The 18,102-nt window shown below is 58.2% G+C and overlaps 1 protein-coding gene across 1 annotated transcript; it reads left to right on the forward strand.

The window, feature by feature from the left end:
• The first annotated feature begins 6,165 nt into the window (after positions 1 to 6,165).
• Positions 6,166 to 17,822, forward strand: RHOF (ras homolog family member F, filopodia associated). The gene is made up of 5 exons (XM_011355758.2): positions 6,166 to 6,850; positions 7,129 to 7,216; positions 15,011 to 15,120; positions 15,209 to 15,343; positions 16,195 to 17,822. Exons 1-5 carry the CDS (start codon positions 6,713 to 6,715, stop codon positions 16,357 to 16,359), a joined length of 636 nt encoding a protein of 211 aa, XP_011354060.1. The 5' UTR covers positions 6,166 to 6,712; the 3' UTR covers positions 16,360 to 17,822.
• Positions 17,823 to 18,102: the final 280 nt, after the last annotated feature.

The raw sequence follows: 18,102 nt of genomic DNA on the forward strand, positions 1-18,102 counted from the left end.
GGGCGGCCTCGACGACGACGGGCGCGGGCTGAGCAGCTGGCTCGGACCCCGCGCCCGAGTCGGGGGGCGCCGCGGCTGCGTTTTCTCCTTCCTCCCGCGCGGGAGCCAGTAGCAAAGGGCCCCGCGGCCGGTTGGGGCCTCGAGGCCGCCCCTTGACCCCGACCGGCTCTTCCGGAGGCCAGGGAACGCTCCCTCGAGGCCCGGCCCCGAGCCCAGCCTGCACGCCCGGGCCTCGGCGCTCAGGTCTAGCTCCCGACCGCCTTTCGATAGCCGAGCCCGAGGCTTGGGGGCCCCCTTTGTCCCCACTTTGGGCGTGAGGCCCTCTCGGAGGCCGCCGACGCCCGGATCTGGTCATCCAGGGCACGCCCTCCAACCGGGTCCTCTAGAGGCTGAAGTGGGGGTTGGGGCCTGGGAAGGCCGAATGGGCCTTCCCCGGGGTCCCCTCCCCCCCGAAGCGGAGGGATCCCGGGTAAACCCTCAACTCTGGCCGTTCGGGGGGAGGGGATGCGGCCGGGGCGGGCCTTTGGAAATGCAGATAAGTCGCCTCCTGCTGCTCGTCGCCCGGGCTGAACCTTCGTGACTCAGCCACCATCCCCCACTCTTAGCCTTTCCAGAGTGAGGGCTGCCTTGGCAGCTGGGAAGTGGGGGGCGGGGGGGGGCCGAATTGTAAGGCTCCTGTTCCCTCCAGGAGCTCTTGTCTGGTTTGTGGCCTTCAACTCCCTAACAAATACTCTAATTCCCACCCCCACCCCAGGCTCTTGGCCAGAGAAGGGCAGCAGGCCAGTAACCCGTGTGGAGCGTTGTCTGGACTGCAGGAGCAGGCCCCAGTTGACAGAACTCCCACAAAGGTAGGTGTGAGCCCTTTCCCTAACTCGAAGGGAGATTTGGGGGTCTTTGGCCAGGAGCCCTGGGAGGGCGGATACCTCAAACCCGCTAGGCTGGTTCTGCGGCCCCTCCCCCCACACAGATGTGTGGGACTGACTGTGTGAAATGGGCTGCCTGCTGAGCCCATCCATCCTGGCCTGTCAGCTTCTGTTGTCAGGAGTTTGGGGCGTGCAGTTCCCTGGCTGGGTTTAGTAGCCTAGGAGAGGCTGCACCAGGCACAGCTTCCCAGTGATGTGTTTTGTGGCAGGGAGGGTCGTGGATGCCTCTGAAAGACACCTACTGGGCCCAAGCAGAGCCGTCCCTTCCTGCCCCCAGTGAGGGTGTCTGGGGTGACTGAGCTGGCCTCTTCCACTCCGATGTCTGGCTGCTAGGGAGGTGAAACACAGGGCCTGTCATCCGGGCCAGCCTCTTCTGCAAAAGAGGTTTCTTGGTTTCTTGACTCGTATGCTTTCTGGGAATTCCCACGATCCCCGCCCCCCCCCCACACACACACACTAAAAGGACTCCCGTTAATAGCGTCACACAAACCGGGTAGCTATTTACCTGCAGTCACCTGGTACGCGCTACAGTCTCTGAGCCCATCACATACATGGCCCTCGGTCAGTGATTCTCAGACTGGAGCGTGCAGCCAAATCACCCATGAGAACCGATTGGGGCCGGTCCTCCAGTTTGATTCGGTAGGTGGGGCCTGACAAGTTTCCCAGGTGGTACTCCTGCTGTCATGTGGGACACGTTTTGAGAACTTTTGGACTAGGTAACACCTGGGGTGTCGTGAAGAGGATGCGAGCTCGGTGCTCGGCAGAATAGGTGGCTTCGTAATACTGGCAGCTCCTAACAAGCTGCTCACTTTTCCATCCTGGCTCCAGGAAGCTCCCCAGCTGGAGACAGTGCGGCCCTTGATCTCTGACCCTTCCCCCATGTGTTCTTTAGTATGTGATGACTTTGATGAACCATTTGGGCCCAGGTGCCACTGATCACACTGCCTCCCCCGTTTGGGCCTTGGGCCGCAGATCAGCCCTGCTCACTTTTATCTCCTGCCCCCCAGTGTGAAGGCTAAACTGAGGACTGGGGGAGCTGTAGGGCTCAACTCTGAAATTTCTGTTGGGGGCATCTTGGGGCTTAATCAAGGGAGGCTCTAAGTCGGGTGGCCATGGGCTTGACTGTGCACTGTGCTGGTGACCTTGGGCGAGTCTCCTGTGTAAAACGATAACGATGCATGCTGAAAAGGGTGGTGGGAAGATTAAGTGCGATTAAAGGGGCCGGCCTCACGTTCAGGCTTCACACTGTTGGCATCCTTTCCGATGTGGCTGCTGGGAGTGGGGGCTGGGCTGCTTGCGAGCTCCTCCCCCACAGACCTACCCCAGAGCACGTGGCAAAGCCTCAGGGCAAAGGGGAAGACTAGCTCCCCTGGGAAGAGAGCCAGCATCATTCTTCCGCTTGTATTGAGTCAGGATGGTGGCCCGCCCCCAGCTCCACAGGCTGTTCCTTGATCAGTCAGGATTTGGGGTCACCCACCCTCTGAGAGTATACGTGATTCACCCAAGGTCACAAGGTCACCGGCAGCAGCCTGGACAGGGCTCCAGGTGTCTTGACTTAGAGCCCAGCGCCTGTGTCCATGGCACCCCGTGGTCCCAGCTGTCTGGGTTATTTTGGGCTCCCTCCCATGCCAGCTGTCTGCTGGCTTCCATGCCGGGAGCTGGGGAAGCCGTGTGGTTGAAAGTTACCCTGGTGGTGTCTTGGCTCCTTGGCTCTCAGCTGCCATGCGTTGGTCTCTCCAGTACCAGATAAGCTGGGTTTGGTCCATCTTGTTCTTTGCTTGAGGAACGTGGGTGCACCTCACTGCACCTGGCACCTGTCTTCCTCTCCCGGGGGTTGAGGGACAGGGCAAGGCTCTTTGTAAAAGTTGACAGGCCTCCTCTTCCACACTTACAGCAGACCTGAGGTTTACCTTCAGCTCTGCCGCTGATGAGCCCATTCAACCCTCCTGATCCTCACGTGACCGTCCTGCCGCCCGAGGGTGTCCCGTGTCCCCTTTGGATGGAATCCTTCTGGCTCAGGGGGCGGGGGTCTTTACCTGCCGTGGGCGTCGGATTGTTAAATAGTTGATTTAAACCCTCCCCTTTCAGCTGCTGCCTGGAGGGCTACAGCCAGTTCTTCCACTCCCTCCCTGGGACCAATTAGGGAGCAATTAGGTGCTAAACTGTGGTCTGGGTACGATTCTTGGAGGGGGAGAGGTGTCCCGATGACCTGGAATGATCATCCCCAGCCTGCCTCCTCCCCGCTTCCATTTCTTTTTCACTCCCTCTTTCTTTGGGTCTTCCCCACCCCATCACCTCCCTGGGGGCTGGAAGGGACAGGGCAGCCTGTCTGTCCTCAGGCTGTGTTCCTCCTTGCCGAGGGCGGCCCCGCCCACTGGTCACCAGGGAGCGAGGGGCGGGGCTGCCTAGAGGGCCACGCCAGCGGAAGGGCGTCCCCAGGCAGAAGGCGGCTGGACCTGCTTTACTACTGGACGCCAGGGTCCCGCCTCTTCCGGCCCACCCACGAAGAGGCCTAGGTGCCATGGGACCTTTTGGACCCTCTGGGTGGAGATGCAGCCTCTGCCTGAATTGTGGAGAGAGGCACCCCATCCATACTCTCAAGGCCACCCGGGTCCTGTGTTGTCTCAAACTGGCAGCTCCCTGCCCCTCCAGGAGCACTGGTCTCCCGGCATGCCGCCGGAGGAGGTGCTTGGCCAATAATCTTTTGAGCTGTTTCTGAATCTGGCTCTGTGAGGGGCACTTTTTGTATGGCAGTGACTCCCCAGGCCACTTCTCATCTCTGGGACCCCAGAGAATAGCTTTATATATGCAGGCTCGGTTTCTTCAGCCTTACGTGGAGTGGGGGACCGCTCTGGGGGGTAGGGGCAGGGAGTGGAAGTCAGGCATTGTCCTTCACTTCCCCATGCTAGCCTGTGCTGGCCACACTGCCCTGACAAGACAGAAGTATCTCTGGTCCCTTCTGTCCTGGGCTCAGCTGGCCTCACTATGGCACAGGCCACATGAGTCCACTCCACAAACACCACCCGGCCAGCTCCCCGAGGCCTCTGTATCCCAGCAAGTTCTCTGGCAAGAACCAGTTTTAAGCATCTTTTTTGCCTTTCCAAATCCAGGAATTCCTGCTGAATAGAAAGACTTGGGTCCTCGAAACTTCTCGCAGGTAAGGGAGCAGGGCCTCCTGGGCACGTGGGTTGTGCCCAGCTCCTCACCTGGCCCGCCCTGGCCCTGCTGCCTCTGAGACAGCACGGAGCAGCTGGCCTGGCTGCCGGGTATTTTTAGTTACAGATCCAGCCCAACACCACCACTGGAGCTGGGTCCAAATCAAACACGCTCCAAACCGGCTGGGGTTGGGGTTCTGTCAGGCTTTTGCCCTGGCAGGGGTGGGTGGGCAGGCCCGGGCCAGCGTCGGCTGCCCTGCCTGCACCCAGGCAGGGCTGGGAGGGCTCGCTTTTCCCTTTGCTCCCTCCTCTCAGTTTTGTGTAAGTGGTTCTGTCGTGAGTCAAAATTGTAGCCCCATTACTCAGATGGAGAAAGTGGAAACTGAGGTCTGATTATTTTGGGGATATTCAGGAGCCTTCCCACAGGCTCGTGAGGTTAACCCAGTTTTGGGTGAGTTTGTTTACTCAGAGTGGGGTAACCTTTCTAAGTGAATTCTCCCCAGAGAATGAGGCAGACTCCCTTTACTCTTAACTCTCCCAGGCCCTCCCTGAGCTTTGGGCTCCCTGCTGTGGGGGTCAGGCCTGAGGTGAGAAGATGGCTGTACAGGTAAGTGCTCCTCCCCTCACTCAGCCCTCTTCCATCTTCCCCCCTCTTCCTGTGGTCCTGGGGTCAGTCCTGACATGTCTCTGGACCTAGTCCCCTCTTTTCCTGCCAACGTCAGGATGCTCACCAGCCAATTGCAGCAGAGAGAACTTGAGGGCCCAGCTTTAGCTGGGCCTGTCCAGGAGCCTTCTGCCCAACGCCCTGCTTGAGCCCCGCAGCCAGGCCCTGTGGCATGTTACCCCAGTTACCTAGACAACCGCATCGAGTCTTTTTCCCCTCACTCCCCAGCCACTGCCTAACCAGCTGGGGTTTTCTGGCCACCATTCATTGGCCCAGGGTGGGAACCCATTGTCCCCTTACCTGTCCTCCCAACGCTGCAAGCTTATTTCAGGTCCCCCCTCCCCTGCCATCTCATCCTCTGAACCCCACAGGGGCTCTGGTCTCTAAACAGCGTCTCTGCGCTCCATACAGGCAGGAACACAACTGCCTCACAATAAACGTGTGTTGCAAAAAAATGAATGAATGAGTTGCTGTAAATTTGTCTAGAGGTGCCTGACCCAGGCGGTGTCCTCTGGCTGGCTTTCCCTCAACAACCTGGGAAGGGACCTTACCGCCTCTTCCCAGCTCCGGCTGATTGAGGCTTCCACAGGCGGTCGCTGCTGCCCTCTGGTGGTCAGGCCGCGTCTTGCGTCCACTGAAAACGACCCTGGCTTGTATGGAACTGCCAGGTTGGCAGTTTCCTCCCTGAAGTAAAGTTTTACCTCATCTTTGCTGCGAACTTGAAATTGGGAATCTCCAGGTGGGGAAGAGGCAAGAAGATCCTGAGTCCTGCCAGCCCCTCTTTGAGGAAACTACCAGAGGTCCAGCCCCAGCTGGGAGGACCCTGCTCGCTCGCTTGGCCATGCCCCAGCGTGGGCCTGCCTGCTGCTCAACTGCTCCAGGGGTCCTTGCCACTCCTGACCTGTGCAAAGGAAGTCAGTCCAGGGTCGAAGAGAGGGGAAGGGATGGGGGACCGGTGCTCGCAGCTAGCCCTCCCGGTGGTCCTTGAACCTAGTGAGTGCTCAGTGAATAGTTGTTTTGGTCAGGGGACTGGGAGATGTGTGGCTGCTGGCCGGAGAACAATTATATTTATGGGTGGGGATACGGGTTATCAGTCTCCAGAGTTGACCGGTGTGGGGCAGGGAGGGGGTACAGCTGATTTCCACTAGAGCTACTCTGGCCTTCCCCGTCCCTTGAAGGTGTCTTGCTAGGTTCATGCTTCTGTTCCTTGGAGTCTCCTCGCGTGGTTTGGGGCTGCTCACCTGCCGCCCTCGCCGAGGCGATCGCCCGGCAGGGGGCGCCAGAAGGCCACTTTGCGTCCCTAGGGAGGGGAGGTGGGGAAGGTAAGCGGAACCGCTGTTCTCCACCCCTAACCCACAAGCGTACAGGCGCCGGGAGGGCCAGACTAGGTGCGTAGACCGCAACCCCGTGCCAGCATCTTCCCTGGTAACACCAACCTACCTCCTGTGAGGAAACAGGTCACAGGCTGACTTGTCCCGGGCCACACAACTGGGGCGGGGCAAAGCGGAGGGACTTTTCCCAGAGCTTGACACCAAAGCTCCTCGAACCCAGGTGCTGGGGGAGGGAGGTCGGTCCGCCAATCAAAGAGTCCCTGTCTGGTGTAGGAGGCCAAGCCGGCCAATCAGAGAGCTCCTACCGAGCCTGCCAATCAGGGGTGGCCGGCGAGGAGCCGCGGAAAGGATCGGGTCTTGACGGTGGGGGCCACGCCATGATGCGCTTGCAGCTAAGCATCCCGTTTCTCAGTTGCCTCAGTTTCCCCCTGAATGAGAGGTGTACGTCCCGGGCTTGTACCTTAGCAGGAAGGAAGCAGGCTGGGAGGTCGGCCCGGGTGGCTGCCTGGCGGAGGCGGTGCCGGCTCGAAGGGGGCGGGGCTTCTTCTAGCCCCTCCCCTGGGTCCCGCCCCCGCCTCGGATCTCTCAACCCCAGGGCTCTGCCTGGCGCGCTGCTGCCAGTGCCGCGGGTTCCCGGCTATGGACGCCTCAGAGACCCCGGCCCCGACCGCCGCCCCGGGCCCGGGCAGGAAAGAGCTGAAGATCGTGATCGTGGGCGACGGAGGATGCGGCAAGACTTCGTTACTCATGGTGTACAGCCAGGGCTCCTTCCCCGAGGTGAGGCCCTCCGGGGTGCCGGAGGCGGGTAGGCTGCGGGGGTCGGGCTCGGGACCACTGGGGACAAGGGCCTGCACCCCAAGCCCGGACCCCGGGTCCCCGGCGTCTTGCTCGGGGAAAGTCGGCCGCTTCCCTGGGGGTCTCCTTTGGGAATTCCAGAGCCCAGGGGGTGGGGGAGCCGAGCTGGATGGGGCGACGGTGGAAAGTGGGGAGGAGTCCAGCTGGACCCCGGGACCCCGCCACATCCCTAAGAACCAACCTGACTCCTTCATCAACAGCATTACGCCCCATCCGTATTCGAGAAATACACGGCCAGCGTGACAGTGGGCAGCAAGGAGGTGACCCTGAACCTCTACGACACTGCCGGTGAGTGCGGCTGCGCGCGGAGGGTCCTAGAGGCCGCGCGGAGGGTCCCCGAGGCCGCCCGCAGGGTGTCTCCTATCTGGGCATCCCTGGCCGCCAGCCTCCGCGGGGCTCTGACAGCCCCATTACTCCTGGGGGCCGCAGAGAGGCGCCGGCTTGGTGGCCCTCTCAGCCTCCTGGGCCTCAGTCGCCCCATCTGTAAAAGGAGAGAATTTGGACACGGTGAGCTTCTGGGCCACCACCCAGCGCTCATGTGCTGAGAGCCCTCTGCTTCGTCCCTCCCCTGTGGTTCTAGAAAATCCTGTAGGTTTCTTTCTGCTTCCTATGGTGCTCAGATTTCGTGTGACCTGCTATGGTCTCTTAAGAATGTGTGGGCTGTAGATTTGAGTCCTCTTGTATGGAGTCCGTGGGCAACATTTCTGAGTCCTATGCTTCTAGAATGCTCTGGGCAACAGATCAGAGCTTGTGACTCCGAAAGTCTGTGGCAGACGGTCCTGAAGCTCAGGTTCCCATGGATGAAAATTTTGATTCCCACACTTCTGGGATTCCATGGGCTACAGTACGGGATTCTGGTATTTTGCGCTCCGAAATTCTGAGCCTGTGGTTTTAGGATTTTGTGGCTACAGTTCTGTGCCTTGTTGGTTTCCTGGAAGAAACCAAGCACTGAGAAAGGAACAGAGCTCTTGGAATGAGAGTGTCTACCTGCAGCTCCTAGTGGATGAATGCTGCTTGCGTTAGTCCTCAGAGTCCTCGTTGTTGGGGGATGGGTGGGAAAAGCAGACCAGTAAGAGGATTTGGGTGATACACTGGTGGGTGGAACTGTCTGTCCTCAGAGAGCTTCCATCTTGCCCTGGCTCCCCTCTGGACTGAGTCAACATTGGGGAGCATAGGTCAGGATCCCCAGCTGAGGCCTCACCCCTACCTCCATGACACAGTGTTTAGTGACCTGTGACTCAGTGTTTAGTGACTTATACAGAACCTCGTCATCGGGTGCCCCTTCCCCAGACAAGCCTTGTATATATGAGGTGAAGTCTCTGGTCTAGGAGCCAAAATCCAGCCCCGTCCAGAGCTGCCAGTAGCATCTCTCGCAACACCTGGAGAGGATGGGGAGGGGCTATCCCTGCCCCAGACCCCTCTTCTGTTCCTGCCTTTGGCAGGCTTTGCTGTATGGGTGTGTTCCCACCTTCCATGCAGTGGCCTCTGTGGACCGTCCCCCTCTTGTTAGACGAGGGTCTGGCAGGGCTGCTCCCAGAACTCGGGGCCAAGCCTCCCATGGGTGAACTGGGAAAGCTAAAGGCTTCTGAGGAATTCCTGAGGGTGTGGCCACAAGAGCAGTAAAAACCCTGGTGTGTCTGGGACTCTCGGTTTCACATGTTTCCTGTCCGGGAAGGGGGGGCAGGTTCATTAACATTGTGGGTGGGGCCGGAAGAGTCCGGGATTTCCCTCAGGGCATCTCCCATCAGGTCCCCAGGGTTCACTGTTCACCTAAGCCTGCTCTATCACACCCAGCGCTGGACTTCTGGTCTTTCTGGTCTCACCCAGAGAAAGGTGCTCAAAGAACATGTCAGCGTAGGTTGCCATGTGAAGGTTCTGGAAAGCTTCTACTTGGTGTAAGAATGGATTTGCTCTAAGAGCTGCTTCGGTAGGGATGGAGAGAGCTTCGTCCCCTGCTCTATAGCCCCAAGCAGTGACAGTCCCTCCTTGTGCTGGCTCCTTGGCCAAGTGTCATGGGGATGCCTGGGTCTTGGTTTCCTCACATGTAATCAGGCCTAAAATAGTCCTGAGCAATACAGCAGGCCCAGGCGACGGGCAGCGCCTCACCCTGGGGCTGGCTCTCAAGGAGAGCTGTGTTGTCATTGTGATTTTTTAGCCCCCACCCATTTCTCAGCATGACTCTTCCTAGCAGTCCCCACAGGCAGCAGGACAGTGCAGGGAAGGAAGGAAGAGCTGTGACAGCTCCCTCCTCAGGGGTGTCCCGCTGTGACCGGTCCTCACCTGGGAAGCCCGCTGTCAGGAAGAGCGCAAAGGAAAGACTGGGCCCTTCGTCTTCCACAAGCCAGTGCCCAGCACAGCACTCGTCCTAGAGCGAGGCTTGTGGGATGACTGTGCCGTGGGTGAAGGATAAGTCTGAACGCAGAGACGCCCCCGGAGAGGTCCTCTGTGCTAACGGCGATGATGTCTGTCTCTACCCATGAGGTGGACAGATATCAGGAGAATGTGGCAGAAAAGATTGACTAGGTGACCACAGAAAGAGAGTAGGCGAGCAAGAGATGAATCTAATAAAGGTTATTGTAGAAGGTTCTAGAACCCAATGGGCTAGACCCCATGGCAAGGGTGGGAGGAGGTGGGGTACAGTGTGGCATCTTTCCAACCAACCACTGATGACCAGAGCCCTGGGACGGGTGGCCCCCTGGGAGGCTGGACTTCATTCACTCCCAGGACCTGGGCCACAGCATCCCACAGGGGAGGCCAGCCTGGCTACCTGTCTCCATCCCGCAGAAACAGTTACAGACACAAAAGCAGCGGGAGGGTGAATGGGGGGGTGGTGACAGAGCTCCCAAGGCTCGAAGGTGAAGGGGGCGGGAGCTGTTTGCAGCCATGGCCCAGCAGCCTTGCCTGCCGCCCGACACCCTCAGAGGCAGGAAGCTGTGGTGAGCTCTGAAGTTTCCTGGGCAGAGCGGGGGCGGGTGAGGTGGGATGTTAAGACACCAGAGGCGGAGTTATCTGGGCCTTGGGGTGGGGATTGCCCAGGGTGGTGGGGAGCTGTGGTCCCCTTCTCGGCCTGAGGTGGGAACAGGAGGAAGGCGGGGGACGGAGGATTTGCTAGGGCGTCTAGGGGCCAGGAGCACTGGAGGCTCGGGGAGCAGGAGCCGCGGATCATTAGCACACGCTCGCAGCTCCAGGCCGGTACTGCTCCAGCCCAGCCACGTCAGTCTCCAGGGAGGACATGCAGGTGGGCGGGCCCCAGTAGCCCTACTAAAAGTGGGTTCCTCTTCTGGAAGCTTCACTTTCTCACGCTGCCTGTACTCCTCCCATGACCAACACTCTGGCCAGAGCTGGGACCCACCTGTCCTATGTATGTCCTCCAGCTGATTTGGGGACCACTGTGGCCTGATGACACCCTCTGTCTTGAACCTAGCTGCAGGCCTTGGGGACCCCTTCCCCCAGAAAGATGACTGTCGCAGCAAAGCCTCCCACAAAGGAAATACCGGAGCCTCACTTCCTCCCTGCCCCAGAGAACTTTCCTCGCCAGCAACAAAAGCCTCGTAACTGAGGCTTTTTTAAACATTTGACACCCATCTGCAGAAGCCAGGGTGGGGCCGCTGTGTGCTTGTAGACAGGTGACTCGGCCCCTTTAAGCCTTGGCATCACTGTGGGTAAATGGGAGGGTAATAGTACCACCTGTGGCTGGAGGACCCCCTCGGTCTAAAGATCCAGGGTTAGAACCCCCCAGCCGGGCCCCTGCCCCTCAGAAGTTTCTGTTTTAGTAGTAAGCACAGTAGCAGTTGGACCTCACCTTGGTCCATCATTGCTCAGCCTATATAATTCCTTTAACTATCAGGGCCAGGGTTATCACCCCCTTTTCCAGATAAGGAAACTGAGGTCCAGAGAGGGAAGGTACCAAGGTCATAGGACACGAATCTGACTGCAGCCTGGCCCTCCTGACTCATGTGAGAGAGGTGTCTAGGACACTCCACCCCTCCCAAGGAGACTGAGGTCAACAGCACCTGGAAGTCTTAACATGGGCCAGCCTGGTCCCTGAGGCCCACACGGAATCCTGGGGGAAGTCGGGCCAGGCACAGTCGTCCCCCTCCCAGAGTCCCTCTCGTTCTTGAAACGCTGGCAGCCTTCTCCTCCTCACCTGGTCAGGGCTGGGCTATATAGGGTAAGGACAACACCTCTGTACCCTTTGGGGTAGACAGAGGTACCCCAATAGTTCTACCTACGGTCTTCTGTTATTTCCAAAGCTTTCTCTGAGCTGCGTGACCTTTGACGAGTTAATTCGCCTCTCCGTTCCTCAGATTCTGCGTCTGTAAAATGGGGATAATAACAGCTCTAATAGTCATAGTGAAGAATGATGAGTCAGTGCAGGCCAGGGCTTCTCATGGGGCCTGGCATATGATGAGCGAGCATTGCCAATAAGTACTTTCGATAGTAACCGTTTTTATTAGTATTGTCATCAAGGCTCGCCTGCTTCTCACATATCTACTTCACAGATGAGGAAACTGAGGCCGAGAGGTTAATTCCCAATTGGGAAGGCTGTGGAAGGCTTCCTGAGAGAACTGGCATTTTAGAGTGGCTTGGCAGGCAGTTGACCTTGGATTTGAGTTGGTGCTCCAGCTCCCGGGGAGCCTGTCTATGACCTTGAGAGATGCCCCTTCAGCCACGTGGGCTGCTGACAGGAAGAACCCTCCCCTCCCAGCTTACCTCTCAGAGCAGCGGCTGAACTTTACACAAGAGATACAAGCACAGCGTCCTTGGAAAGGCTGAGAGCCGTGGGGACTGTCATTGCATTTCACGCACACACTCACTTGTTCATACATTCGTCAGACGTTTGCCGAGCTGACCCGAGTCTCAGGGGTTAACAGTGAGCAGCACAGACAGCGATCACTCCTGTCCTCAGCAGGCACGAGTGCTCATGGGGGAGACCAAAAAAAAAAAAAAAACGGAAGACTATCAGGACATCAGGTAGTGAGTGATACATGGGAGGAGGAAAAACAGAGGCTTGGTGGCTTGTGGGGTAACCCGGGAAGGAGGCCCTTTCAGAGCCGTTGCAACGGCTCCCTCCGAGAAGGTGACACTTCTACAGAGACCTGAAGGAAAAGGAGGGAGCGAGCCATGCCGCTACCTGGGCAAGAGCCTTCCAGAAGAGGGAGCAGCAGGGTGGGGGTGCTGAGGTGGAGCAGGCTTGGCCCCACTTCCTCCTTCAACCCTCTCAGCCCGACGTCTGCCTTCGCCAGCTCTGCCGACACCGTCGCAGCCATAATCGCCAAACCCAGTGGCCGGTCTCAGCCCTCGGCTCCGCTGCTTCTGGCCAGAGCTAAACAACTTCAGCAGCCAGTACTGGACGCCCACCGGGTGCCAGGAGTCATTTTAAAGGGCAGATAGGGTGCCTGCCTTTGGGGTGCTGCTTAGTCCCGCGGGGACAGGCAGTAAACGAGTAAATCCGTGAGCGGGGATCGTGGGGGCAAAACGGGTGGGGGTGATGGCAAGTGGCGGGGAGTCGGCCCGGAGGCGTGAGGAAGGACGGGGAGCTCAGCAGGCCCGGTGACGCTTCCGGAAGGGAGTGAGACCACGTGTCGTGCTTCGCCCCGTAATTTTTTTCTTTTTTTTTTTTTTTGCAATGTACAAAGCAGAAAAAAAGCGTTGCTGTCCGGTCCCAGACGGAACGCTCGACTTGTGATTTAACGAGCCGGGGTGCAATCCCGGCCCATTCGCTGACACGCGTCCTGGGGCGGGGCCCGTCACTTCTCTGAAACGCAGTTTCTCTCCTTGTACATGGGAGTCCCTAGGTTTCCTGACTGGCACATCCGGTGGTTGCTGTCGGGACTTCTGAATCATTTGTGAGCAAGGGCATTCTAGAAAGTATATAAAGCACAAGGTGGTATTAAGTAGAAAGAGACAAGGCAATTATCCTGCGGAAGGAAAAAAGACGGTCAGTCCGAATGATTAAAAATAAAATGCGAGGAAGGAGATGGGGAAAAGATGAGGGCCCAGCATGCCGGGGGGAGGGAACAGCACGTGCAGAGGCTCTGAGGTCCAAGAGCTTAGGAGGTTTGAGAAACAGCAAGGAGGCCACCTTGGCCGGACGGCAGTGAGTGAGCGGTGTGGCCGGGGGCAGATGGTCGAGACCAGCGGGCCCCAGGTCATCTGGACCACAGGGAGGTGTTCAGATTTTGCTCGAAGGCCATAGGGAGGCACCGAAGGTGTTTCAGTTGGGAAGAGAGGGGCAGGATCTTACTTGTGTTTCAAGATCCGTCCAGCTGCCAGGTAAAGAATGGACGCACTGAGAGGCAGCAGGAGACCAGCGGGAAGGTGGCACGGGAGACCGCTGGTGGCTTGGCCGAGGATGGGGCCACGGTGTCCGAAAGGACTTTCTGCAGTGGTGGAGACGTTTGACACCTGCCCTGTCTGTTACAGTAGCCACTGCCCTGTGTGGCAGTCAGTCACTTGAAATGTGGCTAGTGTAATGCAGAACCTGAATTTTTAATGTTAAATAGCCTCACGAGGCTGGCGGCTACCCCATCGGACAGTAGAAGTCTAGAAAGACACGGACCAACGTTAGAAGAGGGGACAGTTTGGTGACAGAAAGGGGGAGGAGATGGGCTGGAATAGCATGCTGGGACAGTTTCCCACTGTCTGATAAGGATTTCTTCAGCTCGTGGCGATGAAAGCAGGAGGGCCTGGATGTGCACCCCCACCCCCGTTCTCCGGTGTTGGGGGGACTTGGACTGAACAACGGCATGGACAGTCCTCCTGGCCCAGCCATCGTCATAACTGTGGCAGCTGTTCACTGCACATCATCAGGGGTCCTGGGTCGAAGGGGAGAGTGGGAAGGGAGAGGGTGCTCATCAGTGGGGAGCCGGAAGCAGGACATGGCCCTTCCATGCTTCCCGGAGAGGCCACTTATCCCGAGAGGCCTTTAGCAGCGGGGGAGTAGAGGGCAGGCTGGCATCACTCGGGGCATCTGCAGGCTGGAGAGAGGAGCAGGGGCGGGGGTGGGGGATTCCTGTTCAGTGGAAGAAAGTCACTTCCCCTTTCTGTGGAGGTGGCTGGGGGCCGCCCATGAGCCTCAAAGGCTCTCACAGGCCTCACTGTGGGGGTTTTTCAAAAATATCAGGCGTGATGACTAAGTACCGTGTATCAATCCAGGCCTGCTTCTGGGCCTGGAAGAAAAATGTACTAGAGGACATTATTGGTGGAGTCTGAATGTGGCCGGGGATTGGACTAGAGCACCATGCCGGTCCTGCTTCCCCGAGCCGGACACTTGTGCTGTGGCAGGTGAGAGACTGTTGCTGCTCTTAGGAGATCCGCAGGGACAGACCCCTGGCTGAGGAGGCCACATCTGCCTCTGCCTCCCCTGTGGTTCAGCGTTTATGGGGTGGTGAAACGTCAACACTCCGTAGATCTGACTAAAGGAGTTCTTGGTGCTGTTTTTTGAAATTTTTGTTAAGTTTGAAATTGTAGATATAAAATTTATATAAAAAAAAAAACAAGCCCACCACTGCTCCAGCCCAGCACTGGGCTCTGATTCCCTCGGTATTGGGGAGAGACCCATTGTTGGGAGCATTCTCCTCTCCCCAGGTGTCTGATGTGGGGGTGACGGCTGCGGTGTGGGGTGGATCTGGGTGGGGAGCGAGCTCGTTATCTCCAGCAGCCCCTCACCCCCCCAGCATCTGCCAGAACTGGCAGGAGGAATTCCACCTGTTGGCCTGGGCTCACCCTCCCTGGTTAACTGGTTAACTGCATCTTTGGGCGGGGGCTGTGGCTTCAGTCTGCACCCCGACAAGGTGACGGGGGTTAGCCGTCCTCAGCATAATTGCCAGCAGCAGCGCTTCGAGCGCATAGTTGTGATCAGGCCCGGCTCTGAACACTACCCGGGTTTCATGTCGTGTAATCGTTGCTACCGTCGGAGACTGTGGGCTGCCACGTGTTGTCCAGATGAGGAAACTGAAGCCCAGAGACGGGGGTGACTTGTCCAGGAGGCCCCGACCCCTTGGACATCTGAGCCCACACAGGGGATTCGGATGGGCAGGAAGCGTGCCTCCCTGACCCCCACCTGCTCTCCCATTTCAGGGCAGGAAGACTATGACCGGCTGCGGCCCCTGTCCTACCAGAACACTCACCTTGTGCTCATCTGCTACGACGTCATGAACCCCACCAGCTATGACAACGTCCTCATTAAGGTGAGGCCCGTCTCCCAGCCAGCCTGCCTCTGGGGGTGGGGGCCACGGATTTGGCCCCAGCCCTGATCCCCGGCCTCTCCCTCCACAGTGGGTCCCTGAAGTCACACATTTCTGCCGTGGGACCCCTATGGTGCTCATTGGCTGCAAGACGGACCTGAGGAAGGACAAGGAGCAGCTGCGGAAGCTCCGGGCGGCCCAGCTGGAGCCCATCACCTACTTGCAGGTCAGCCAGGGGCCCCGCCCCCACCCGCCCACCCCACCCCACAGCCAGGAGCCCAGGCCTTTGGCCACTGCAACTGGGGTGCCCTCGTGGCCTCTGGAACCACCGGAGCAAAAAGGATCCTAAGGATGATAACTTTGAAATGTTAACTGTTGCTAGTCCATGTCACTGACCTCATTTAATCCTTATAACCCCAAGGCAGGTACTAATCGGTGTCCCCCATTTGCAGCAGGTAAATTGAGACCCAGAGAGGTTAATTAGCTTGCCCAGGGTCACACGGCTAACCCGAAGTGGAGCTAGGATGCCGTTCCAGCCACTCTGGCTCCAGAGTCTGGGCCATGAACCCAACTCATGAGAGTCACAGGCAAAACCAAACCCCGTGGTCTTCAGGGAGAGGCCCAAGGGAATAAAAGGAATGAAGTTTAATGAAAGAAAGAAGCATCAGGAAAAGTACATTTGTTTTAGAATTAAAGATGCTTTTCACTTTAATAGCAAGCTCAGTTGCCTAATCATACTTTCGAGAAGGAAGAGGGGCACGAGGCCTTCATCTCTTCTCGCAGGCCTGGCAGACACCCCAACCAGCCCCGCTTCTCAGAATTCGGCCCCGGATTCTGCCGGCGGTTGGAGAGATGGCAGGGTGGAGGCCTCCGTGTCTCCCAGCAGCGCCACACCAAACAGGCCCTCTGCTCCATCCACGCACTGGTGGGGGCCAGCCCGGGGGTGGAGAGAGGCGCCCCACACCAGGATTTCGGCTCCAAGAGCCCCCAGAGCCAGCCCTAAACCCACAAGGTGGTATCTGGAGGCACCTCCATGCTCCAGGCCCCTCATCTAATGCTGGCCCCTCCCCCCACCAGGGCCTGAGCATCTCCGAACAGATCCGAGCCGCCCTCTATCTGGAATGTTCCGCTAAATTTCGGGAGAACGTGGAGGATGTCTTCCGGGAGGCCGCCAAGGTGGCCCTCAGCGCCCTGAAGAAAACGCAGCGGCAGAAGCAGCACCGGCTGTGCCGGCTGCTCTGACCCCTCCGGGCGGGCACGTGACCCTCGGAACAGGACTGACGGGTCCCCAGGCCCAGGCTGCTCCCTGGGATCCTGCCCCAACCCCAGCTTTCGAAGGACACTTGCAATTGGGTGTATCCAGTGCTTGGTGCCTAGAGCCCGTGGTGAGGCTCTTAGAACATTCTGGAACTCGCTCCTTTCCCAGCTTGGGCTCTGACCATGAACTCACCTCTGGGCTTCACACTGGAGCTGCAGCCTCCGTGGTAGTTGGTTAGGGCACTAGACTTAGTCCCTTTGTACCCTAGAACTGGCATTTGTCCCCAGGACCCTGGAATGCCCTCTCCACATCCTCCCCTCAGCCATGTGTGTCCCCCTTTGCACACCCAATAGGTCTTCAAAGCCAGTTCCTGAAGTGACAAACTCCACTGAGTATGTGGATAAACGTGGATTTGGCAGTGTTCCCCACGGCCCCAAGCCTGCTGTTCCCGTGTCACCAGCCTCCCTGGGCTCCCCAGATAGGCACGGCTGCATCCTCCAGCTCCTTGCTTCCTTCCCCTGGGAGCTCCAGGGCTGGGATGGGCCCGAGCCTATCAGAAGAACACAGGCAACAGCCCCGGACATGAGGGCTGGTACCGCTCCACCCACCCTTCCCCCTCCGCCCCACGCAGAGGACTTCTTGCAGCCTTCGGCTTGGCTGCCATCTTTCCAGAGCTGGGCACACATGCCCCCAAAGAGAAGAAACTCAGCAAAATAAACACCCTGGACCTGACCCCACCCCTGCCTCCAACCCCTGCTCAAGTCTCCTGACCTGCAGCCCTCCCTCTGCTGGAAACCCAAGATGAAAAGTGACATCAGCTCCTGACTCTGGCAAGTCAGTTCTCTCTCTAGACCGTTTGCCTGTCTGCAAAAGGATGACACCAGCTCATGTAAATAGTCCTCAAGCTCCCTTTACCCCTCAGAGCCACGGCTTCTGCCATGGTGTGTTCTGGAACCTAGAACATCTGGCCTCCTGCGAGAACAGATTTCAACGACCCCCCAGCTGCAGATTCACGGAACATCCTTCCAGAATGTCTGGGAGTTTTTAAACAAGTGCCCCAGGTGATTCTAACACCCCAGAGTTTGAGAGCTGCCTGGTTCCTGCATGAGCTCAGGGGCCAGCATTACCTAGGATGGGATGATGGCTCCTGCCCTCCCCAGTGGCTCCTGCCTCAGCCCCCACCTTACCCAGTGCTGCGGCCCCCACCAAACCTGAGGCTCTCTGAAGTCAGCTGCTAGGGAGAGGCTTCTGAGGTCTACCCGACCCCAACTAGGTTCCTCAAGGCACAACCATGCTCTGGACACTCAACAGTGTTCTAGCAGAACCCAAGGCCTCATGGACAAAGGATGGTCTAAGACAGAGGTCAACAAACTATGGCCTGTGTGCCGAATCTGGTCGCTGTGTTTTTGTAAATAAAGTTTTATTGGCACACAGCCATACCCATTCATTTCTGCATGGACTGCGGGCCAAAGGTAGTAGTGATACAGACCATCTGGCCCTTCACAGGAACAAGTTTGCCGAGGCCTAGGCTAGGGCAAACCCAGATGCCTCAAGAGCTGGATGGGAGGCCCAAAGCCGGAAGCCGGGCAGGGATGAAAGGGAAGGGGGGGCCTCCGTCAGACCGGAAAGCAAGCATGCCGCCCTGGACAGGCAGCTCGGCCCACCGAGTGCTGCCCCGCGGGCATGTTGCCAGGTCTTTTTATTTTTCTAGGGAAAGTAAAAATCTG

The sequence above is a fragment of the Pteropus vampyrus genome, unplaced genomic scaffold (assembly GCF_000151845.1).
Source record: "Pteropus vampyrus isolate Shadow unplaced genomic scaffold, Pvam_2.0 Scaffold23, whole genome shotgun sequence".
Classification (NCBI taxonomy): domain Eukaryota; kingdom Metazoa; phylum Chordata; class Mammalia; order Chiroptera; family Pteropodidae; genus Pteropus; species Pteropus vampyrus.

What these genes read in the sequence shown, in the direction of transcription:
- RHOF (XM_011355758.2), top strand. Translation starts at nt 6,713, where the DNA reads ATGGACGCCTCAGAGACCCCGGCCCCGACCGCCGCCCCGGGCCCGGGC. An exon ending in GCCAGGGCTCCTTCCCCGAG is followed by an intron (nt 6,851 to 7,128) that starts GTGAGGCCCTCC and finishes CTTCATCAACAG; the next exon opens with CATTACGCCCCATCCGTATT. An exon ending in GAACCTCTACGACACTGCCG is followed by an intron (nt 7,217 to 15,010) that starts GTGAGTGCGGCT and finishes CTCCCATTTCAG; the next exon opens with GGCAGGAAGACTATGACCGG.